Genomic DNA, 25,294 nt, shown 5'->3' with positions numbered 1-25,294 from the left:
TTCTTCAAAAACTCATGCAGGTTGAGTTTCTTGTATTTTGTTTTAGCTGAAGTCAAAACTAAGAATGACTTCAGATACGTGTATATCGCAATTTTAGATTAAAGTACTAATAGTTTCTTTATCTATACTCTTTATATAGACATGCTTATTCTACTCCTGATGTAGAAGTTGTCTAATCAAATATATTAAATTATAGTAGAATTGTACTGTCAACAAACAAAAGCCATGAAGACAGAATAGTTCATAATGGCAGCTGCATGCATGTTTGGGAAAATAAGTAAGATTTTCAGGAATCTTTAATGGCTTCAGAAAAAAGATTTTTGGATTTAAAACAATATCACCACCACCCCAAAACCAGGACTTTTGGTGTGTTCAGAGGCAATGTATACAGACAAATTTATAAAATTGACTCTTAGTTTTGAGACAGAATTGGTGAGGATAAACACTGTCAATTAAAGCTTGTGAATGTCAGCAGGTGGCTTCCCTGGTTTAGAAATCTAAGTTGACTATATTGGATTGCAGGGGTAAAATAAACCCTTTATGCATTGTGATGTGTTTCTCAATTATTCTATGAAATTGGATAGATAGTTCTTTGTTGCTTTGCATAGGGAGGGCAAAGTGAAATAAGTAGAATTCATCTTAAAGCCAAAAGTGTACTCAAACAAGTTACTTACAGTAGTGATGAACTGTTGAGTGCTCATTTCATTGCTTATTGTCACAAAAAAGTTTACATTTATCACAGCACCTGCTATATGTCAGAAATTAAATATTTTGTACTTTAAAAAGATCAGAGACTCATTAACCAGTTAACTGCCATTTTTTCCAAATAAAAATCTCTCTTAATTTTAGAGGGATATGAGGTGATGGATTTTTTTAAAGCATCTAAGAGTCTCACATCACCAGAAATGCAATTGGAATAAATCGTAAAGTTAAAAATAACCTTTAAAATACTTTTTCTGAGAGAAAAGAAGAAACTCTTTAACCATGTGAGAAAACCAGATGAGTGTCATGAGAGATGATTAGAAAAATATTTTTACAAAGAAGACAGTATGGACTTAACTGAATTCCTTCAGTTTTGTTTTTAAACAGATTCATCTTGGCTCGTGTTTCTGTAGCTCTTGGATTTGGGTGAAGGGACATCAACAGTGAACTTAAGAGCTTTTTTGAGAGAAGATTTTTACAAGCAATCTAAGCTCACGCGGTGGAACAAATAGTGTGAAGCAGGCCATTGTTAGATCCTGTTATCACAATCCTTTATTTAATTACTCTATTCATGGCAAAACAGATTTTAATATCCTGAGAAATCTGTAACTATAAAACATTAAGCATCTTGCTAGACATTCAGGAAAGTGACTTTATGACTGAATTTTATATATGCATTCACAGACTTGTTTTAGATTTTATTGGTTTAGGGGAAAACATTGTTTTATGTTTTCATTCTAGTTTTGATTTTTCTTTGCTTTGAATAGGTACATATTTTAAATACTGATACTTAAAATGTTATTGACTTCAAGACACAAAGGAGTATGACAGTGAATTAGACAAGGTGGAAGCATGCAAGCTCTGTTACAGTTAACAAAGAAAAAACTGGAACTACCTACCTTTATGGTTTGGGGAAAATGCTTGATGTAATGGGAGTGGTCAGAAGATAGCACTGTGAAGGATCCCTATGAATCCCATGGTTTGGACAGTTTTAAAAAAATACTTCTCATATGATTAATCCCATGACTATTTTCATTCAAACTTTCCAAGGCAATTCTCGTTCTGAATTCACCAAAGCTAGTGAATTCTGGTTCTGAATTCACTGAAGCTAGTGAATTTGTCCCCCATACTTCTCCCACATCAAGTGGAGGGCTTCCAGGGCAGAAGCCTTGGCATCTGCTGCTGTACCTTACATTGCATGCTTTGGGCCATATCCTAATGTCAACAGCTTTGTTATCACCCCTTAGGGATGCTACTATTCCTGACAGAATTATCTCCTGTACACAAACCTAATGGGTTGATTTATGACCTTGAGTTCCTAGACATCATTCTCTTTATGATACGTTTCATATTAGCTATTTGGGACTACCTACTGAAGTGCTGTGGTCTATTTCTTAATTTTTAAAAAGTGTCTTTTAAAATCGGTACCTTTCTGGGGCAAAAGGCACATGCTCCTCTCAGCTCAAGCTGTTTCCTGTTGTTCCAGGGACACTTGCAGCTGGTGTTCATACTCTTGTATGTGTTGCTGTTTGTAACACTAGAAATGTGCTGTAACAGTGAAACCTGAGGTGGTTGACTGTAGCTTGTCATCTTAGCAGGCAGGATAGTAAACATCCAGGAACTAAATTTGCCCAACTTTTTATATAAAATTGTCACTAAATTTCTGCTTGCTCAACAAATTAGCATAGTGGTTATTTCTTAGAACCTTCTTCTAAAAGAAGACATAGAGGCTTAAGTAGGTGAAGAATTTTGATTTTTTTTTTTTTGTCTTCAAAGAATTAAGGAAAAAAAAACCCACTTCACTATTCCTTTTTTTTTTTTACCCCAGAAGATTGGTAGGTTTGGTGATTTTTGATTAAGAGACTATTTATGCAGCTTCAAGTAAATTCAGATCATATTTTTTACTACTACTTTTAGGCAAGTAGGAAATTACTCAAGATCTGTCTATGGTGAATGGTAGATAAGGATAAGCACCAAGAATAATATCCTAGAATCTCAAGTTATTTGAAGTAAATTTATGTCATCTCCATCCTTTTAAATAAAAATCTGTGGCATTCTTGGATGTAATGGTGGAAGGAAGACTTAGGTACAAAAAGCAAATGCAGCTTTCTGATTCAGAGCATGAGAGGAACAGTACAGAAATATTGTACAAGAAGTTATTTCATAGACTCCATGCTTGAAGCAGACCTCCTTGCTGAAGATATGTATGTATGCTGTTCTTTTCCATTTTGAGGTGCACTGTGTTCACAACCATCATGCCAGAAAACTACATAATCCACTGGACTGCAGCTGGCTTGGCAGAGAATAAGTGTAAAAATAAAACTGTTTTCCCTCTTGGAATTAGCAACTGTGAGGAGGAAAAGCAACTGCTCCTTAGATCCTCTTTTGTGGTTTTTTTGGTTTTTTTGGTTTTTTTTTTTTTTTTTAATTTAGCTTTTGGGAAAATGAGCACCCTACACAAACCTGTTGGTATCTGGCATGACTCTACAGGCTGGAAATCTTTTTGTTAATGGGTCTCCTTTCTAAATTATAGTCTTCCAGCTCTTGAAAATTGCTGAAAATCAATCTGAACAGAAGACTTCCTAAACTCCTTTTCCATCGGCTTTGACATGTCTTCATTAAGATTTTTTAAATATTCTAACAAATATCTCCATCCTTTTTTTCATTGAAATTAAACATTTGATAGGTTATTGGTGTGATCTTTGTAGAATTGAATTATGAGCTTACAAACAAATCTGTGCAGAACAGAAATATAAATATGCAATTAGTCAAATAGGAAAAAATCTTGCAGCACATTACATATGCGTTACATAAATCCTTTGTGTTTCAAAGATTTGTCTGCAAGTCTGATTAATTCATAATCCTTTGAGATACTAAAAAAAATTGGGGTGGGTTTTTAAAAAATTCCTAATATTGCTGTTGTACTTTAAAGCATGAAGTAAATATTGTCCAGTTGTTTACCATATGGTCTAGAAGGCTGTAAAGCTTTAAGTCGGGTTGTTGATTATCATCAACAAGTGGGTTAAAATCTTGTCAGCAAAGTATTTACTGAAGTTTAAAATCTTGTGTCTTAACACAGAGTTAACATAAATCCTGGCTTGAGTCTTTTGGGCTGCAAGCATCTTCACCTCAAATCCCCCTCATTGTTGCATAGTTGTCAGTCTCCAGAAGACTTCAACTATCCAAATTAACCTCACACTGCTAACAATTGTGCAAACCCACCCCATGTAACAGTTGAGGTGAAGCAGAATCTTTCCCTCTTAAAATGGTTCCATACCTACAGCCTGCACAATGAAAATATGTCTCAGTGCCTCATTTCTTCTGCTCAATGGCTCCATTGTGAGTAGAGTTAATGAGCCACTGATGTCTCCAATTAAGTAGCTGAGGCAAACATTAATTTCTAATGAACCTTCCATGAAGGGTGGAAATGATCATGACCAAAACTTGAATGCTGACGAGGTCTTAAATACCAAGCAACTCATTTCACTGAAGCTACTCTACTCTTTCCCACTACCCTTGTGGCTTCTTTTTTTTATCTCAAAGTAAGGCCATAGGGTAACTCAATTTATAAAGTGCTTTTAATTGGTCGTAAGTCAGCTGTCTGGAGGCATTGTTCACTTCACTGGATCATTATGAAAGCATAATCAATATTTTTGTTTGAACAAGATGAAACAGATTCATTATATATCATACTTGATTTTTTGTTGGAATTATTTGTAGAAGGGTACAAATTATTTTTCTTAATCTTGGTGAGGCTGGGTTTGGGGGGGAGAGGTTCATATAGCCTAAAATTTCATCAGAAAAAGGTTAACTGTGCGTGACTTTTTCACAGATCATTTGGGAAGTGAGTATACGTTCAACATTATTTGGTACTAATGACAGAATAATTTGTGCATTAGTATTGTCTTTGAAAGGTTTCTGCTTGCCTATACAAGTTTTCTCTGTAACATAGTGTTACCCCATGATAGCCCTAGTTCCTCTTTTTCCTATCTTGTGATTTTTTTGAGGTGAACAACTACCATTCCTTCACCTGAGTTTTCATTTTAGAATCTAATCATGTTAGAATTTAAACTATAAAGTAGCTTTCTCCTCCCCTTAGCATTCCACTTCTTGAGGTTCACTTCTATCACACTGGTAATCCTGCTGTTTCTTTCTGATCTAGAAAAAGGTTCTTTACGCAGAAGATGGTCAGGTATTAGAACAGGCTCCCCAGGGCAGTGGTCACAGCACCAAGAAGTTTGAGAAGTGTTCGAGCACTTGAGTACACAGTGTGACTCTTAGGGTGTCCTCTGCAGGGCCAGGAGTTGGACTTTGATGATCCTTGTGGATGCCTTCCAGCCAAGGGTATTCTATGGTTTTGTGATTTCCTCAAATTTCACATAATAAGGTAAAGACATGAAACTTTCCTAGTAAAATACAGTAAAGAACTGGACTGCTGCTTTTCCTGAGTGATGCTGACCAGGAAGTCAATTCCTAATTTGTATCTGTTGGAAAGGCTTGGGCTTTCCATTGGAATGAGAATCACTACTGCCTGTGCTTGTAGAAATGATAATAATAACGTCATGCTGATTGATGGAAACGTTTTTTTCGTTGCAGTTAAATGACTGGGAAGGAACATTTTCTCTCCCCTTTATTCTTGACTATCATAATAAAAAAAGTCCATCTTCCATTTTGCCAATGATCACAGACAGGCAAACCTGTCCTTCAAAGCTGCAGAATGCTGGGAGAGCGATCCCTTGCTGCAGTTTGCATCCCTATGGTTAGATTTTTTTATTTTTCTTAAATATAGTGGTTAGCTATGATTGGTTGCATGTGGAAAGCTGAAAATGCCAGAAAGTTGTGAACTCTGACACTGCTAGCCTGAAGTCCAAAGCTATTCATTCTCTTTTATCTTGCAACAGAAGTTCTAGGGGTTCTTGTGTCTTCAGCTACAGGATTTCCCATTATTTTCTTGTATTTGGCAGTGAAGGAGAAATGATGCCCAGGCACCTGTCACATAATCTAATTTTTCTGTCTTCTAATAGACTACTTTATTTTTCATCTTTCCACGTGGCAATACTGGATTTGGTTAGGATGGGCTTGTTTTTTCTCATCTTTCTAGGACCAAAGCAGAGGTACCATGTTTGATGAGGAAATAAACAGTTGAAACTGACTTTTGCAGCCAGAGAAAACTTGAAAAATATCATTATCAAAGGACTGATAAGAGAAAGGCCAGCCAGAAAGTAAATTACAGCTTTGAATAATTGCTGTTTAAAAATACTGAATAGTAATCATTCATTCATTATTTTCAGCTATGAACCACAATTACTTGAATAAATTAATGTAGTAGTACTTATAAATTGTTTCTAAAAACAGCCCTAAATTTTTGGGTCCTCATTCTTAAATACAAGCAGAGTGAAACTGCCTGATTTTTTTTAATATTCCTATGCTACATACAGCTCTGTCTTTTGGTTCATACACTAATAAGACTGAAGATTATTACTTCTGAAATGCAGTTGTAAAGATCAAAATTGAGTATAAGGGTACTAAACAAATTTCAAAACCATCTGATGGACCTGGATTAGCCAGAGAAGAAAAGGATTTGAAGATCATAAAACAGATAATATGAGATACTACCCTTAAACTTTCTTTGCTGACACATGCACTGGTTTTTTCCTGCCTGCCTCCCACCCTCCAAAAGTTCTTTATCCCTTGTATATTGGCCAAACCACCTAGGATATCTTGTTGAGTCCTGAAGTTGAAGATCTTTTCACTCCACTAAAACATGTATCTGAGTTTGAGACTACTCTGACGCTTATTTCTTTCAGAACTTCAGTCAACTCTAAGGCACAAGAGGAGCCCTTGGACTAAGTAATATACAATTTAAAAGTGCTATAGTTGAAATATTTTCTTGAAAAATATTTGAGACCTGGGTTTTTGATACAAAGACAAATGAGATCTAATATACATAGGCTGGAATTTAACCAGTGACAAATCCAAACCTACTCCTATCAAATTAATTCTTTGCACTTTATTCTTGAGAAGGAAAAACATTTTATGGTCTCATTTTCATTCATTTGTTGCTTACAAAAAAGAATTCATGACATGCTTATTGAAGCAAAGTTTGATTTCACCTTCTTGAAAAGCAGGTTGTACAAAACAGGACTTTTTTTCTTCTTGTCCTTCAGCTCCAAGAAACACCAGCTTAAATTTAGAAGAGAGAAAGAATACATTTTAATGTTGGATATCTCTTTTGTGGTGTAGGTCAGTTAACCATATAGAAGTATCACTTTTAAGTACTGGGGAGATTCACAAATACTGTTTCCTTCTAGCTACTGAAATGAATGTTCTATATTACAGATGATTTAGAAAAATCTTGTTGTTGGCAGACAGGAAAGTATTTAGTGCTTCTAAGAATTATATAAAGGAAAGCTGAAGCTGTCATTTATAATGAAGTCTGTATTCCAGACCTCAAAAATAATTCAGAAAGAAGTGTGTGCTCTGATTCAGAGTACGGATATGCAGCTCTTCAGGATTCAGAGATTAATGGTAAATAAAAGGACCAGTTAACTTAATACCACCTTCTCCAGTGTTTTATTAATAATAATCCTGTTACAAACATGCATTAGAACTCATAATGATGCTCACCAGATGTCTTTTTGCTGGTCAGAGAAGTAAATGCTCTTTTTTTTTTTTTTTTTTTTCAATAAAAGCAACATGTAAAATAAAACAGACAAAAAAAGCACAGAAGAAAAATTGCATGGTAGGGGCTGGGGGAGAAAGCAATTAACTTGAAAAATGTAGAACTAAAAATTAGAACATAGTTTGGCTAAGTTTTCCACTTGGTAACTGTAATTAAAGAGAACTGCTTGTCTTACTGCAGCGATAAAACAAAATATTGTCTGCTTAGCAAATGACCTTTAACTTGCAAAAATATGCAGTTCTGAATGTAAATGAAATAATAGCTTGGAAAAAATATATTTATTTCCAATTTCTACATTTTGTGTGCACCCTTTTGCATTCTTCAGTCTTTGAACCACTTCTATGTGTACTGACAAGACACTTTTTCAGAATACTCACTGCATCATCTTATACATTATGTGTTGTAATATAAAAGCTGCAATCCAAAAGTTGACCTTGCAGGTTATGGTCAGGACAGGCTGTAGATTTCCAGTATTTTTACTTACCTATAGACAACGTATTAAGAAATTGCTAACAAACATTTCTGCTCTGAAGCTGAAGAAGCAGCTGTAGGATGTCATGCTGCCCTGGCCTTGGTTTATAGTATTGCTTCTTTTTAACCCATGTTTGGCAAAAATAGTGGTATGATTAGTAATACTTCCATAACATTTATAAAAAATTGCGAGGAAGGATATTTTTCTGCACATTCTGAACTGACACATCAGGATCTACTTTAGAGCTAATACTAGACAAACACTCTCAAGAACCTAGTACAATTGCTCTGTGTGGATTTAACTGCAGACTTTTAGACAAGGACCTTGACGGTGATGGCAATGAGGCCTGGCTTCAGGGAGTGTAGGAGAATGTCATGACCATGCTGAAACATACACATTTGATGTAGATGAGTTTTTCCACCCAGAAAGACTGGACAGAGCAAAGCAAAACCTTGTTTTTAAGCCCTGTTTTTTGCCTTCCCAGGCTGTTACAACCCAGAATCCTTTAATGCTCATGAGTTTATGGAGATCCTACAATCTGTATTAAGACAGTATGAGGCATATACTCATAACAATGTGACCTCACATCTGATTTTAATCACCTGACCTAACCTGTGCAGTAATTTGCAGTCCTTTTACCACAGTGTGTTACTCAGTGTCTTACTAGATTAACTCAGTGTGTTATTAGGTGTCTTTTTGGAGTGTTTCTTCTCACATTTTGAGTGTATGTAACTTAATACTAATATATTCATGTTATGATAGATATATTTAATGTATATTGTTGCATTTTCATTATTTTTGCTCAAATTTTTTACATATAAAACTCCAGTGTATAACTGACTTGGAACTTCCAAGAGCAATTAAATGTGACTGCTTGTTTAGAGTTGGAAGTAATGCAGTAGAAATTCTTTTGGCTAAGAATAGAACCAAATTTGATCAAGATAAGTGCATATTCTTCTTAGCTGTCAGGCTAGCAGTAGAGTAAGACATCATCAGTAAGTATTGCTGGCAACAAGTTAGAATTTGGAAACTTGTATTTTCAAAAATACTGCATAGAATTTCTTTCAAATATTTCAATGCAAAATTTTGTCATTTTTTCTTTTGAAGTTTTATTCTGTTTTATTGATATTTGGGTTTATATTTTCACATTGTATACATAATCAGTTTGAAGTATTGTAGAGCCTACATAGTGTGGTCTGAGTGCATGTTTATCATGGATTTTAAAAATTATTAAATATGCTGCATTGTGTTACTTCTGAAATCTTAAATAGTATCTAAATTTTGTGGTTTTTAAATGTACACAGAATGAAATTACCATATGTATGTTGAAATGACTACAACTTGTGTTGTCTTTAATCCACCTTGTCAATGGTATCTAAATTGTGTTCTATTTATGCAAAGAGCATTCATATAATGAACAGTCATGGTTCACATTATTATTCTACATTCTGTTAGTCTAATAGTCTACATGGGTAATTCCAACTCTTTTCTTAAATGTGACAGATTACTTGGTTGTTCAACAGAGAACCATTCTGTACTGATAACAGAGGTCAGATGGAATTGCATCAGATTTCTCTCTTCTGTTCTTTGATTCATTAGTGGGTAAAATGAGTTGCCCTGAATTTTTTTTTTTTCCCTGTGCTCCCCATTCGAAATATTTGTGTACTCTTACCTCAGTACATTACTCAAAAGAAACTGAATTTTAGCAGAGACTTTGGGAGCTTACCACTTGTGGTTGTGGTAATATATTAGGGCACAGAAGTAGGAGTTATTATTTCATATGGAGCAGTAGCTATATGGAGAAATAATTTAAATTCATTTTCTGATTTTGAAAATTAGAAGGAGTTTTTTGAAATCATTGTATAAAATTCAGTCAGTCTCCTTTTTCTACAAAATTAAAATGTTTGTATGTATATATTTGTGCATGTTTATGTAGCTACAAGTAATTCTTAGCTAAGATGATCAAAACCTCTTCTTACATATGTTTTTTGATCACTGTGTTCTATGTAGTTATGTATTTCTCTGATACTGCTAAAATTCATGTTCGTTCCTGCCTTTGTGTATACTGGAGGCTTTCATGGTCACTGGTGATGAACTTCCTCCTCTTCTGACCTCTGTAATAATAATTCTTCCCAAGCTTATTTAAAGTCTGTATGGGGCAAACATTCCTGCTTCTCACATAAGCTATGGGGAGTATTTCAGAAGGGAAGGGTGCTTTTTAAGGTGCCTCAGAATTGCTGATTTGGGGATTGCTGTATTCTTTGAATATACCTTGTGTGTGATATTACTTGGACAACTTTTATTCACTAGAAAATACTGAAGAGTGAAAGAATGTTTCCTTAATGTTGACATAAAATACTGATGTCATGCCAACCCCCCCCCCCCCTAAATACACTATCAAAATAAAAACAAAATCATTAAAATTTCTTGTTTCTGAAGCGTTTCTACCTTTCTTTTGGAAGAAACTGGAATTTTAAATTACAGGTTTTCTTCATTGTGGTCAAACTGCCTTTTCCTTTCCATCTGATGAAAATTCAGTAGTCCAATACTGTCCTTATTTCTGTGGCATCTCAGACTGGAAATCCTTTACATTTTGCTTTTACTAAAAAAGCTTACATTCCTGTCTTCTGTTATATGATATGCTTTGACATAAAACATGATTGAAGAGTTTTCCTTCCTTCCATGTCCTCAAAGTTTAGTATTTCTAGTATATGTGTTAATTTGTTAATCTTCCCCAGATGATATTATAGTTATGAAGTAGTTTGCACCTTTTAACATAACATTTTCTAATTTAAGGGGTTTTTGAAAGATTGGGGTTTTTTTTCAGATTTTTTATGTTTTCTTGTTTCTTTCTGTCTCTAGCCAACAAGGACACTAGTTATGACAAGTATGTCTTCTGAGTAAGTATTAACCATTTTGACTCTTTATTCAGCCCACTAGTTAAATTTGAATGTTGATAAGTTTTTTATGCCTATGGAAAATGAAATTTGTCTTTGGGCTCTGCACTTTTTTAGCTAGAAACTTGATATATTGTTGTTATTTGCACTGTAAATGTATGTTTTTGTTGCTGTGGTAGTGACTGAAGTAGTTCCACAGGTGTGTTCAACAGGGTTTCAGAGCAATAAAACTAAAATCTTAAGCAAGTTATGAATTTTTCTGAGGGAAATGTGAATAGTAGTAGTATGCAGTAAATACTTCAGTCCAATACAGCCTTTTCACCATACATTTTAATTATTTCTATTTTAAAAGTTATACTCTGAAACATCAGTTTAAAATGCTTTCTTTCGTCTGAATAGTTGCAGAATAAATACCAGTTGTAGGCTTTTTAGCAACTTAGTTTCAAAACATTAGAAGCAGCTGCCACTGCATACTTTGGGGGAGAGTTAATAATTTTCTGGCATGCTCTTATCATTCTCTTAAAAGTCTTAAAGCATAAGGAACATCCAACAAAAACATGATTCCATATTTTATACTACACTTGCTTACAGTTTTTGAATTCTTTTTCAAAACTCAAGATATTTATACTACCCAAAAATCTGTTTCAGGTTTGATGTAACTAAATGTTGACAGTTACATGGAAATAGATACTCAGAAACAGCACTTTGTGGCTATGCTTTCAGAAGTTTTTTGTAAAAAGTTGTCAATAGTTATTAACAAGTATATTTATATATGTCAGAAACATAAAACAGAATTAATATTTTTCTTATATTTAGTGTGACTGGATGCTAGTAACACCAGGACTATAAAATGAGCCTCACAAGTCATGCAGTGCAGAATCACTGTGGAGGAGGTAAAGATCATCACTACAGTGTGGATAGTAGGGGAGAACAGAGGCTGTGGTCTGCCTGAAAGAGAACAAATATTGGCTGAGCTGGGGAAATTTATTTTTGTTTAAAGAAGTCATAAATATATTATTGCTTTCATATTCTTATATGTTGACTTTTCCCACTACCCAATTACTATTTCATTAAATTAAATTGTCTGGGGATAACGATTGCTTTTCTTCAGAACCTTTTCAACAAGACTGCTTTTGGCTGACTACAATTCTAGGCATTCATCAGCTCGTATGTGGGTGAAGGGAAAAAGATTGCTTCTGAAACAACTAAAGAACAGAAAATAGTCCCCCCAAAACACAGTCCACTGCTCAAAAGCCAGTAGCTATAGCCTCAAAAGTGGTTCATTAGGATTTACATTTTAAGATGCATGAGTTCAGGGGTTTCATGGCATTGGGTTTTGAGATTATATTAAATGCTGCTCACTGATTCACAGCCACACAGCTAATTTTCTGATTTAAAATTCAGTGAAATTTTGCTGTAAATTTTCATCCACCAGTTTTTGCAGCTGTCTCAAGTATAAACTGGTGAGTTTTCTCTGCAGTTTCTAAGACGTCTTTGATTCAAGACCTGTACAACACAAATATTTCTTCTTCTTGTAAGAAATTTTCTGTAGACACAGGAAGAACTTAGAAAAGGTTCAGGTAAAGCATGGAGCGTGCAGTCTGGGCAGGGCCAGCCCCTATGGGTTGCAGTGTTGCAAGAATATTCATTTGTAGCCTATATCAAGCTAAAGCTCAGAAAATTAAAAGGAAATACTAAGAATTCTAGTAACAATCAAAGCTCTATAGCCAAGGTCAGAATTCATACTGGAGAGAGAGTTAGTCATAGGATTTTTTTAAAGTATCTCAACATACAATATCTCCTTTTAATTGTGAGATTAATTTGCTGCACTGTTTTCACTATTCAATTTTTTGGTTTAAACTTCCTGAAAAATAGATTGCTCCAATTTTTATGAAGAATTTTTTTGCGGTTTTGTTGGGATTCTGCTAAGTAGTATTTGTTTTAGTTGGGATATTTTGGGAGTTTTAACAGACTTCCCTTCTGTGGAGTTAAATGTAGTGAGAATGAAGCAACCCCAGAGGCTTCTGGAGATGCTTTGAGTCCACTTGCATTGTGTCTATGATTAACTCACAAGTTTTGCCTTAAAGGATCAACACTGTGATAGATGTGACTGTGTTCAAGGTTGTGCCTAATTGCTTTGTCTTGTGTTGCATGAACATTTCTAAGTTAGTTTGGCAATCAGAGAGACCACTAGAATTTAGAGATCTTTAAGGATCATATAAAATAATTGTAAAAATAATAATTAATTAAACCAGTAAATTGTTATAATGCAAAAGCTTTTATCTAGTGATATCAAGGTCTTCCTATTTTCATAATTATATATATATATTTATGTGCTCCTGTGCAGCTATGTAGAGAGGTCAAATTAGAATTCCAGTTACAGATGGCCATTCTAGAATTTAGATCTAATTTTATATATTTCATTATAATTGTATTTAAGGGTAAGTGAATTTTTAACTGAAACATTGGCACAGATGTGTGGGTAGCATGCCAGATAGAACTTTAGGACTTCTCTCTAAATTTAGACACAGCATTATTCAGATGCTGAAAATCTGGTGCTTCCTAATGAAAAACTGTTAAGTGTGCTGTGTCTAAATGTTTACATTTCTTGGTAATATTTTTTATGGTACTACAAAAGAAACCGAGGATTAGGCTCTGTTGTGTTGGGCATTGCACACAAACAACATAACAGATAATTCTGCACTCAAAAGCTTTTGTTTAAACAGACAAGATAGATGTGGGGAACTAAAGGGCTTTGATGTGCAAATACATGTGATTATGTGATAAGGGACAAGGGTCTGGTAGGACTGTGAAAAAGCTAATGAATTGAGGGCTAGCAACTGGGTGGGAGTCTTAGTGAGAAAAGGATAAAAATTGTTTAATGGGGAAAAATATGAGGTAAATTTAAATTAATTTGTGTATATGCTTTTATAATTCTGCCTTCCTCCATACAATGTAAAAAAGCATGGGCTTTTTTACCTTTTCTTCCTTTTAGGAAGCAAAATATAGTAATTCAAGTTGTAAAAAAACTTGGAGACTTTTTGTTCTCAAATGAAGTGTGTGAAACAACAAGTCATGTAGTTACTGGGAGTCCTCGTCGTACCTTGAATGTTATGCTGGGAATTGCTCGTGGGTGTTGGATTGTTTCTTATGAATGGGTAAGAAATGCTTTTTAACTTTACTACACAATAAATTAAATTTAGTTTGTATAGCTGAAATACCAACCATGTTTGTGTCCATGTTACATGCAATGGTGCCAATTTTTTCAGGCTTAATTACAGTTAGGTCAATTAGATGAAATCTGTCTGTGTGAAGATCTGTTAGTTAGTTACAGTTTTTCAGTGCCTAATTTAACCAAAATATTCCTGTATTGTACCTCATTATCTATTTTAGAAAGGTCCAAGGTCCTTATCTCATTAATCATGTCCCATGCATTATTTTTGGACAGATTAATTTCTGCACAACATTAGCCAACTCATATTCAGATTGAACTTTTATGCCCTGATATGATATGTTTCTGTTATGTTCTGAAATATGTATTGTGTTCAGCATTGGTAAAAATTAAGGGAAACTCTTAGGTATTTCACTGCAAGTGGGAAAAAATGTAAAATAGAAATAGTAATGACTGGGTGGGGAACTTATCTGTCAGCCCAGGCTTAAACCGTCTCAACTACTCACTGTAATAATAGAGATTAACCACTCAATTTGACATTGTAGATGACAGTTTCTCAGCTTTCCTCATGTTTCCAGAGCTATAAAACATAGGTGTTAAAATTTATATGGAAATAGCTCTTCATCTTATACAGAAAAGGGTTTGTTGAATAACTGAATTTCTTGGTTTCCTCTTTCTTATAAATACTTTAAAATTTCATTGTTGAGTGGAAAATAAACTGCTGCCTTTTTGTTTTCAAGATGTCTGGTACTTACCAGTATGAAGTTTGTCTTCTATGTTACATATGCAGTTATCTGAAATTCAGGTTTTTCAGAAGTTCCGGTGATTAATTTCCCTTGGAATAGAGGGTTTGCATCTTTGATCACCTTAAGAATCCAGTAATGTGCCTTTGTGATAAAAGAAAACTAATAGCATCCTTGGCTGCATTAAGAGGAACATATTTGAGTGGGTTTGGAGAAGAACATCTCCACAGACTCATTCCAGCCAGTAGGTTGAATGAGCCTGTGGAGATGAATGAGTCTGTGAATATGATTCCTTGCATCTATTAATAAAATACACTGAATTATCTGGCCCACACTTAGCTTTGTATGGAGCATTAAACAAGTCACAACCTAATTGTCACAAGTTACTTTTTCATAACTGAGTGCTCAAACATGAAAGCTGCATTTTTCCTTGAGAAAAAGCTTCAAATAACTACTAAGATGGCTAGAGATAACGATAAATATTACAAAATAGTTTCCTGTCTATGTAGATTAGGCAGTATTAGATAATCAGTATTCCAACAAGTGTTGTCCTAGAATTTTATTGTCCATTTTACACCCTGCAATTCTGTGAACAAATGCATGGTGAAAATATCTACCTATGCTCTTCATAGACCAGTATTGATTGGAAATTATGTTCTCCTGTCTTATGGTCTACCTTGTAGACTCATCATGGGATCATCTATATCCCTCATATAATACCAATAAGTTGAATGAAATTGTTCCAAGGATTAGTTTGTCCCTGTAGATGTTATTGGATCAAATCCTGATGCTGTTTTCACTCATTTTATTGAGCTTCTATTTAGACAAAGTCCTAAAGTTACTAGGAGAGACAAGTGAGAAAGAACTAAGGATGAACTTTAGATCTCCAAATATAAAAATTGTTTGATTTTATAGTATCTGCTTACCTGGAAAATTGCTATTTTAAATATTTTTAGAACTGTGCTTATCTCTTTCACAGAGACTGGGTCCAACTTTGCCCATAAATGTGTATTCCCTATATTTATTTATTTATTTATTTGACTGAAATAAAACAGTGCTTTGAACTTTTTTAAAAAAATACTTCTTCACCTGGTTAAATCATTGAATCATATCATGTATTATTTCATGTTGTGTCAATGGCATAGTTTTGCCATCTTTTTACCCAAATGATTAACTAGAGAAGAGAAAACAGAAGCTTTACCTAGCCAGAATGAGGAATTCAGTAGGAAATTAGTAAGGAAAATTTCATCTAAGAAAATAATCTTCTCCTTTTATTGATGCAACTAAATCCTTTAAATGTAATCAATGATACCATTAGTATTTTCACTGATGAAATAGTTCAAATTGGATAATTAAAATAGTCAATTGATCTGCAAAAATCAGTAGTACCTTTAAACATGGTATTACTTTTGAGCAGTGATGATTTTCTTTTGGGATATGTTCATCAGCATTTCAAGAAGCTATTTACCTCTGCCTTTTGACTTGTAATGTGGACATAATTTAGGGTGAAGTGGTTTTTTTTTCTTCCAAGAAAAACTTTAAATGTTACTTTTAAAGATGGATGTTGTAGAAATACCAAATTTACCATCCGACTTTTAATCTTCATAGCTCTCCATTTACATTTTCAAGATGAATTATTCTAGTACAAATACCATATGATCATTTAGTGTGCTAGCTGGATAAGTGAGAGACCTTAAATAATAACTAATCAAATAGCATGTTTTCAGACCCTTTGAGCTAACTCTTTGGTAACTGCACTTTTGAAAACTTCTAGATAGCTCTTTCTTCTCAATAGAAACACACATTCTGGAGTATTTCAGCTAAGAATAACATTGCAAATCATAAATTTTTGAACTACATGAATCTGAAGCATTTTTTGGTGTTTCTATGAAAATATAACTGGTTGAAAATTTTCCAAAGTCAGAAGCAAACTTTCAGTGACTTGGAATGGAAAGCTCTTGTCTTTGTTTTCAAGAAAACTTTATGTTTTAGTGAGTGGTGACCTAATTATTTACTGCAGGACCTGTTCATGAACTCACTATCCAATTTTCTTTTTATCTAGGAAAGTAGATATGATGCCTTTGTACTCAATTCCAGAATCATGATAGACAAGCATTAATCCATCTTTTGTTAAGACAAACAAATTTCATTTCTAAACAAAATTCTGTAAATACTACAAGGGCTGATAAAGGTCATTGCTGTAGAATTGGCCTGGAAAATGAAATAGGATTACTTAATCATAACTAATCTTTTGGGTTTATATTTTAATCTATTTCAGTTGTTTTCCAGCTACTTTTGATACAAACATAATTTTGGTACTATAAAGACATGCTGTATATGTAATACAGCACAGTACATCTGTTCCAGCTCAAGTTTATTTATGAAGAATTTCTTTTAATGTAGTATGTCTCTATGAATTTTATTCAAAGTTATAATTTTCTTGGTTCAGCTAAAGTTGATTTATATTGTGATTAAAGGAGAAATTGCATTATCAAGTTTCTTTTGTGTTCAATAAATATATGTAACTATAAGTACAAAGCTAAGAAGCTTTGATATTCTTATTGTAAATTGTTAAAGTAATTGTAAAAACTATACACAGGTGCCACTCTAAAATTTGTAACTTACAATCCTAAGTTGCAGTCTTAACTGTATTTTTTTAAGAAGTTACAATACTTTTCTTAGCTGAACACTGCAATGCATTATAAGGTTTTGAATATTTTTTTAAAGGTCATTGATTTATTAATGTGCTTAAATCTTACTTTTATGTTTGGTATGATATAATGACTAGAAATTATTTTCTGATTTTGCGCAGCTGTTGCATTTTCAAATATTTGATTGTTCTTTTTCTAAAAGTAAACATAATATTCTTTGGATGTTTTGTAATCAAGTTTAGCAATAAGTCTAAGGGCATGCTGCTTTTTATTGTCAGCAAAAAAATCACTCTTCATTTCCAATAGCCTGCTAAATTGGACACCTGTCTTCACAAGTCAAACATCAGTTTGTCACATCACACAAGCCAGCAGCTTTTGTAGAAGTTCAATTACAGATGGTTGGTTTCCCTGGAAATCATCAGGTGTAAGATATTTTGGACTGAAAACTACAGAACTTACTGAGAAAATAATTTTGTTATGGAAACTGAATTTTTAATTCATTACTTGTAGCAACAGATTTGGGGCAAAAGAGCCCTTTACAGAAACTTACTTTCTTACATGTAATTAGGCCATTTTATAAGGTTTACATTGCTAGATTATGATCAATTTGTTGAGCTTGGAATTTTCCATTAGTGAACTCTAACATTGTAAAGGATAACTTTGCCATGCTCAGTATATATAATGCCAGTTTATTTTAAGAAGGAACATTTTATAATTTAAATTAAAACTATTAATATATGCATTTGTATGGCAGAGTATTTTAGTTTTTGTGAATCAAGCATGGAAATAATTTCAGACACTGATGAAATTCAGCTTGTTCAAAGATGAATAATGACAACTATTTAATAGTGCATGGCTTTGCTAACAACTTCATCTATTTGAAATGGCGAGAGAGCCATTTAGGGAAAATATGAGAGATGTAGAATTATCCTAAAACAGGGATTTGCTTTCTGATAAATTCCATATATCCCATTTTGGGGATATATGTATGCTTCTTGCTCAGTTACCTTCACTTACTCTAGGAGCAATAAGATGTCTCACTGGTTGGTAACATTGCTTTTTTAGAACTTAAGGGGAGCCTTAAGATGGTAACTACTTAAGATGGCAACTACAAAAGAGACATGAAGCTCAAATACCTGTAAAAGGGAAAAGTTGTTGAATTGAGTCACAGTGGACAAGCTTGGCAAAGAAGGTACCAGTGTTTTACCTCTGTGAGAATCTTCATGACTCACCACTTATAAAACCAATAAGGAAAAGAATCTCATCTTCCATCAGAATGGCTTCAGAATTTAGACTGCCTACAAATTAGGAGTAGAATGTCCTTTATATGACTCAAGGGCAGAGCCAATGTAGGAACTTCATCTTTTTCCATTTTCTCATTAAGACAATGCTTTTACCAATTGAGGGATAGTATTTGAATACTCTCCTATGGAACTTTTATTATTATAGACAACCAACTGCAAGTATGATAAATTGTTCCGAAGAATGTTTGGAAAATCAATCCATAAAAAATGCTGGATGGAGTAGTTTGGGGAAAATTTAAAAAAAAAATTGAAAATACTGTATTTCAGAAATTGGAAATACAACCATTTTAAGTAGTTTTTTTCTATTAACCATTTGGTACTGGTCCTGATAGGAGCAGAAGTCTGCAAGTGATCCACAGTTTTAGGATTACTAGACTCTAAAGATCATGTTCATCCAGTGTTTTGGAGCTCAGTTGAACACAAATTATGTATTTTCTAGAGAATCAGTGTTCTGCAGTCTTTTTATGTACTCTAGAGTATGACATTGACAAAGGAGGATACCACAGAGAAAGAAATTGAGTTATTCTTCTTTGCAGGATGATTTATATATGTAATGTGGACTCTATGCAATAGTTGCATAATCCTTGTAGTAGTAGGGGTCCAGTATTGTTTGACATCTTCATTTATGATCTGGATGATGGGGAAGAATGCACCCTCAGCAAATTTGCAGATGTTAGAAAACTGTGAGAAGTGTTTGATAGACCAGATGGGTGTTTCTGTTCAGATGGACTTTGACAAGCTGGAGAAATGAGCCAACAGGAACCTCATGAAATTCAATGATTACTGAACTGAGAGAACAAAACTCATATATTATGACTTCCCTTTTCAAATTTTTGCTCTATGTATTGTGGTTAAAAATAGCTTACTTTTCTAATATCCTCACAATGTTTTAAAATTTAATGTAGCTACACATAGAAGTATGACTGATATTTCAATGGTTTGTTTCAGTTGTAAAATTTGTATCTTTCTGATTTGATTCTTTAGCAAATCATTTGGTTTGAGTAAATGAAATAGCGAACCCGCTATTATAATAGCACTGCCACTTCTAATTACACATTCAAAAAGTTTATTTTAGAAATTTTAAGATTCTACTTACCACTTATTTTATTTTAGGTTCTGTGGTCTTTGGAATTAGGCCATTGGATCTCAGAGGAACCATATGAGCTTTCATCCAGCTTCCCTGCAGCTCCTGTAAGTTTAATGGTCCTTTAAGCTTATGAACCTTCTTTTGTTTATCTGGGAAATGATTTGCTCTCTAAATAGGTTTTGTGAATAAGAAAGCCTACTAGAAAAATATTTTTAAAGGAGATACTGTAAGGAGTTATTTTCTTCTTCATCCACTACTTTTTGAAGTGTGTGCAAAAACTTTGGTACATGTGGAAAATACAAAATACTGGTTCACAATTAGCACCTGAATAAACCAGCATCTTACTGAGGTAGAAATGTACTTTAATTTTATTTCTATCTGTACCTGTATACAAACTGGAGAGGCATGTTACTGCCAAATGGAAAGATTTGCAGGTCAATATTTTGCTCAATTTTTTTGGCCATTTTTTTTCCATTTTTTTGGGTAATGGAAAATTACCATGGTCTTCTAGAACTGCTAAGCAGGAAAAAATGAAGCATTTTTTCTGCCTCTAATAATCATTCTCAAGTACAGAATTGGGAACTAGTGCAAACGTGGGTATGTGGGGGCATGATGTATCTGTGTAGACCTCAGGGAGCTTCATGTATTGTAATTTATTAAACAGAAATTTTATTTCTGTTTTAAAACAAGTAGAATTCAAGCTGGTTACTAGCCAATCATTCCAATAATTTTCTCTCCACTAAATTAGTGTCTGCAATTTATTTCTCAAAGTTTCATACAGGCTTTGAAGAAAGTACAGTTAAATGGGGTATGAGATTTATTTTTACTGTAATTTTATTAACTGTTAAGAACTTCTGTTTAGCATTCTTTCTAAATCTATGACTTATGTAAATTTACATATTCAACATGAAGCTTTATTTCATGTTTCTAAGTTGTATGCTTTCAAAGTTTAGGGAAACTGTAGCAGTTATGCTCAAATAACCCTAAAGAAATTAACTCTCCATTAAAATTTCATATTTTTTCATAAAATGAAAAAGTAGATTGTTTTATATAGCAAGTACAGTGAGAATGGTAAAACTTAATGTGAAAAATAAATAAGAAGCATGTTCTTTTTTCCCATTATTCTGTATTTCTGTGAAAAAATCTACACTGAATTTCATGTTGTGTTGCTTTGAGTTTTCTGTTTCTTTTCAGACCACCGTGATTAGTAAAGTATACGATCAGTAACAATGTACATAGCATTCTTGAGAAGTGATTCTTCTTGGAGTTGTTTTTGAGATTCCATTTAGAGGTTTTATTCCTGAAGCAGGAGAAACTGAGAGATGGTGAGAATGTAAAATTGAGGGAGATTAGGGTTGTGCTAAGAACACGAATCACTTCTTTTTGCAATGTGCTGTTTTTGCAAAGGGAGCTGGAGTCCAAGGCAATATTTCCATTACCATTCTAATCATTCCCTTATTTAGTCACTCTCATTTCCTACTGTAACAGATACCTTATTTTTTAAGATACGATTATTATCACATGAATGCTGTTTTTATTTGCTTTTTTTTGCTTGTTTCTTTCCTGCTTCCTAAAAAGTACTTAGAGAAAATGGAAGTACATTCTAGATTTACATATTGTTTATTTGATTACAGGAAGGAATTAAAAGTAGGGGTTTTACCTTGCTGTTATGTTTCAGTTTTTTGTACCTAGTCCAAAGCAGTTTTTGCAGCCTTCTGTTTCCTATTATCGCCTTCCTTCTGACATGTCCTCCTGTTGCTTCATTTTGGTGTTTGGCGTTCAAGCCATGCAATCTTCTTTAGATAAAACGTCATTTAAAGACATATTCCCTCTAAAATTTTATATTTTGTTGTGTTGTGTTGATAAATTGATTCTTTTTCCCCCAAAATGAAATCTCATTAAACAATTGATCCATTCAATGAATACATCAGTATTTTTGATCACTTTCCCAGAACTGTCATCAGAAAGCCTCAAATTCTAGAAACTTCTTTTCAACAAATCAAAACTAGCTATGCAATATTAAATTATTTTTGCCATGACCACTGAAATTCCAATTCAGTTCCAATGCCTGACCACTGAAATTTTTTTTCTACTATCTAATCTGAATCTCCCCTGTCTCCCTGGCTTAAGGCCATTTCTTCTGGGCCTGTCACTGCCAGCACAGTAGAAGAGAGACCAGACCCCGCCTTACTGCAGCCTCCTCTCAGGTGATTGTAGGGAGCGATGAGGTCCCCCCTAAGCCTTCTCTTCTCCATCTAAACAACCCCAGATCCCTCACCCCCTCCTCATACAATATTTTTCTAGATCCTTCTAGATCCTTTGTTGCCCTTGCAATACCTTTTGTTCAGTTAGCTTCCGGAAATATGTCTGGGGTTTTGTTTTGGGTTAAGTTCTTGCATTGTAACCAATTCAGTCATCTGCTGAAATCAAAGTCTTACAAAAATATTAAGCAAAGAATAAGCATGAAAATGAAAAGCTAAACTTAATTTGGAGAAAACCTCTACTAAATTATTGTAATATATGAAGAAATATCTTCTGAATCTGATTTACATGTTTAGTACACAATTTTAAAGCATACAGTAATAAAATGAAGGGGAAAAAAAAAAGCAAAGATCACCCAGTAGAGTAATTTATTCACATTGTGGCATACATTGAGGGCCTACCTACAGAGAATTTTTAGGGAGAAGTCCTAACCTTACTGAAAAAAACCCATAGTGTGACCTTAGATAATTTTCAGATTATTTTTCTTCCTGTTCTTAAAATGTAGTAATTTGTGTCTTAAGTCATAAGCATAAATTTAATTGTATCAAAGAACATGCATATGTTTTTTCAGTTAGGTTATTTTTACAAAACATATAGATATATTACAGCACCAGGTGATAAATGATTGTCATAGACAACTGGATGTCTGGTGTTAATGCCGTTGTCTCAGTTTATAAAATACTGGTCAGGTATTTTACAGGTAAATGACAGGGGAAGAAAAAAAGTGCAATCTTCATAAAAACGTATAGGAATACATGCTATATTGTAAGTCATAGGGATTTTCTGTAATTTAAAGACAGTGACTGAAATAGACTGAAAAAATGACGATTTTTGTAAATGGTATTTCCCAAGAATAAATGCAAACTATTTAAATGCTATTTGTCCTCTACTAAACATAGTCATACAGGCTACTGGAAAAATCCTCAAGTAAGTGTAAGAAGTTGTTTAGGAGACTATGAGGGAAAAGAATGTATTCCCTAACTAGGACTGAGCTAATTACAGAACAGGGGGTTTTTTTATGTACATAAAGGGCACACATGACACAGAAAGATAAATAGTTCTAGATCTAGCTAAGTGTTTTATATTAATGTTTAAAGTTCAGAGGTGAGGTGAAATGCATATTCCTAAAAGTATTTTAGGTTTTTTTTCACAGTTCCAGTTATTTACTAACACATACATAACATAAATGATCAGTAAAACAGAGTCCTTAAGTTGTGTGACGGTTTCTTGGATGTTCTTTTTATTGAGTCATTTGGCCAAATCAGTTATATCAGGTTGATGCTTTAGACTTTGTGTCTGGTTGAATAATATGAGCTTTAGCTGATCAAGGCAATTGCAATTCAGGAACTGTACTGAACTGACCCCTTCAGAACACTAGTGCATGTTTCTGGGCTTGAAATTAAGTCTCTGAAGACTATACAATACATAATTCACATAATGACAAAGCATTTAGAAATCTGCTGGTCGAATCATCATAGTTGTAGCTTTGAGTGAGTATCCCGAGCCCTTCCAGTAGTACCACTTGATCCCGTTAAACTTGTTGTTGTTCTGCCGTAATGGATAATACATTCCATTGAGGTTAGAAGGACCACATGCGTCAAACCACCATCCTGCAAGGCAGAAGACAAACATCAGCAGAAGTAATTCTCAAAATAGTATTTAAGGTCACTTTGTTGTCTGGAAATGAGAAAGAAATCTAAACCCAGTTTTTTGGATTTGGAAGTGTCAGTATAAAATACTTGCCCCAAACTCAGGAAAGAAATGTATTTATGTATCAACTACATATTCTTGAATCTTATGCAATACATTGTATTTTAAAATTGAGAAGGGAAAGTGTTCGATCAGTTCAATATCAACATCAAACGTTTCTGATAGTCTGACGGCAGAACACAACTTGAACTTTAATGATATTGAGTTGCCTTTGGTTTTATCTACTCTTTGGTCAACACCTGTTCTTCACAGATTTAAACTCCTTTCTTAATCCTTTCAAGAGGAATTATTCAGTTCTCTGGGCAGGTCAGTTCAAAACCTCCTGGAACTTCGTAAGGAGGAAAAAGAGAAAAAAATAGCCCAAATGTACTTTGTAGCCGTATAGTCCTGACTTGGTAGTCGGTCATAAGAAATAATTGTTTTTATTAATAAAATAATATTTTTATATTTCTGTTATGGTGACAATAGCGTGTACGTGTTCTCTTTTGCAGAGCAGTATTCCAGCATCCTTCTGGATAAACTGAAGCTGTCTTTTTTCCTTGCAGCTTATACTATAGGAAAATGAACAGTTGCTTAAGAGATAAGAGGAAGGGAAGCCAAATTTACAAAGCACTTGTTTACATTTCAGAATGTGGAATTCTAGATTTAGAAATTATATAGAATTTCTTGTGTAGCTGAAGATAAAAATACCACCTAGAACTCAAATATAACTAGTGAACAATGATTAGAAAAATGTATATATATCTGTGGTATATCTTTACCATTTCATAACTATATTGAAATAAGGAATTAAATCCTTGTACCCTTCTGTGGGACTTGCAGCATACAGCAGCTCTTGGTGTTTTTTCTTCTTGGGTAGTTAGGGAGAGGGCTTATGCCTAAAGAATCAGGAGCCATTTCACTGATAAGCTGAATCTCTGAAAGAGTTTTTTTGCAGGGAGCTGGGTTTTGATCTCTGAGTGTACCTCATTCCTCAGAAGAGGAATCTGCTGTGTCTCTGATTAGTTCCACAATTATAGACTTTCTTGTATCCCAACTTCAGGGACTTATTTTCCCTCCAATTTTAACTTCTCTTATTTTATTTTAACTAATTTTTGTCAAATGGTAAAATACTTCATCTGGTGTCACCATATTAGTATTTCTATCCATGAGTTTTGAACTTTTTTAATAATCAAAATTTACTAAGTCAAAATTACCACTATTTATCTCGTAGACAATTTCAGTGCCAATAAAAATAGGAAGACTGAGAAACATAAAAACATTCGTACCTCCTGTTAGCATTTGTGAACATTTGCAAATACATTTGTCATTGTCTGCATCCTTTGTGCTAAAATCATTTCCTGGTTGGCTTATACTACTTATTTTGCCTGCTGTCCCAGTAAGTCCTTTAAGGTAAATCCTGTAGAAGTGAAAAATGGAAAAACAATTATTATGTGGAAGTTGATGGTAGTTATCTGCAAAATAATGATGGAATAATTTGCAATAAATGTCCTGTTCAAATGTTTAATTCTCTTCTGGCCAATGTACTGCTGTAAGCTTTTCTTCAGCACAAAGTTTTCAGAAGAACAGAAACAGTCAGCACAATGTTCTACTGAGCATGTGTTTGTTCATG

The 25,294-nt window shown here is 33.8% G+C and overlaps 2 protein-coding genes across 5 annotated transcripts in view; one reads left to right on the top strand and one right to left on the bottom strand.

The window, feature by feature from the left end:
* MCPH1 (microcephalin 1) overlaps nt 1–25,294 on the top strand; it is a 133,036-nt gene that overhangs the window by 25,179 nt on the left and 82,563 nt on the right. For all 3 annotated transcript variants that reach the window (XM_083856661.1, XM_083856660.1, XM_083856662.1), the window contains 3 exons: nt 10,719–10,756; nt 13,749–13,911; nt 19,737–19,814. In XM_083856661.1, coding sequence (XP_083712787.1) covers nt 10,719–10,756; nt 13,749–13,911; nt 19,737–19,814 — 279 coding nt within the window. The remainder of the gene's footprint in view (nt 1–10,718; nt 10,757–13,748; nt 13,912–19,736; nt 19,815–25,294) is intronic.
* Nucleotides 21,020–25,294, bottom strand: part of ANGPT2 (angiopoietin 2) — a 43,155-nt gene continuing 38,880 nt past the window's right edge. For both annotated transcript variants that reach the window (XM_083856663.1, XM_083856664.1), the window contains 2 exons: nt 24,951–25,081; nt 21,020–23,582 (listed from right to left, as the gene is read on the bottom strand). In XM_083856663.1, coding sequence (XP_083712789.1) covers nt 23,422–23,582; nt 24,951–25,081 — 292 coding nt within the window. In that variant the 3' untranslated portion in view covers nt 21,020–23,421. The remainder of the gene's footprint in view (nt 23,583–24,950; nt 25,082–25,294) is intronic.

This window comes from Zosterops lateralis (genome assembly GCF_965231275.1).
Source record: "Zosterops lateralis genome assembly, chromosome: 3".
NCBI classification, from domain to species: Eukaryota; Metazoa; Chordata; class Aves; order Passeriformes; family Zosteropidae; genus Zosterops; species Zosterops lateralis.
Note: the sequence above shows the minus strand (reverse complement) of the source record. Positions and strands in the feature narration are given on the sequence as shown.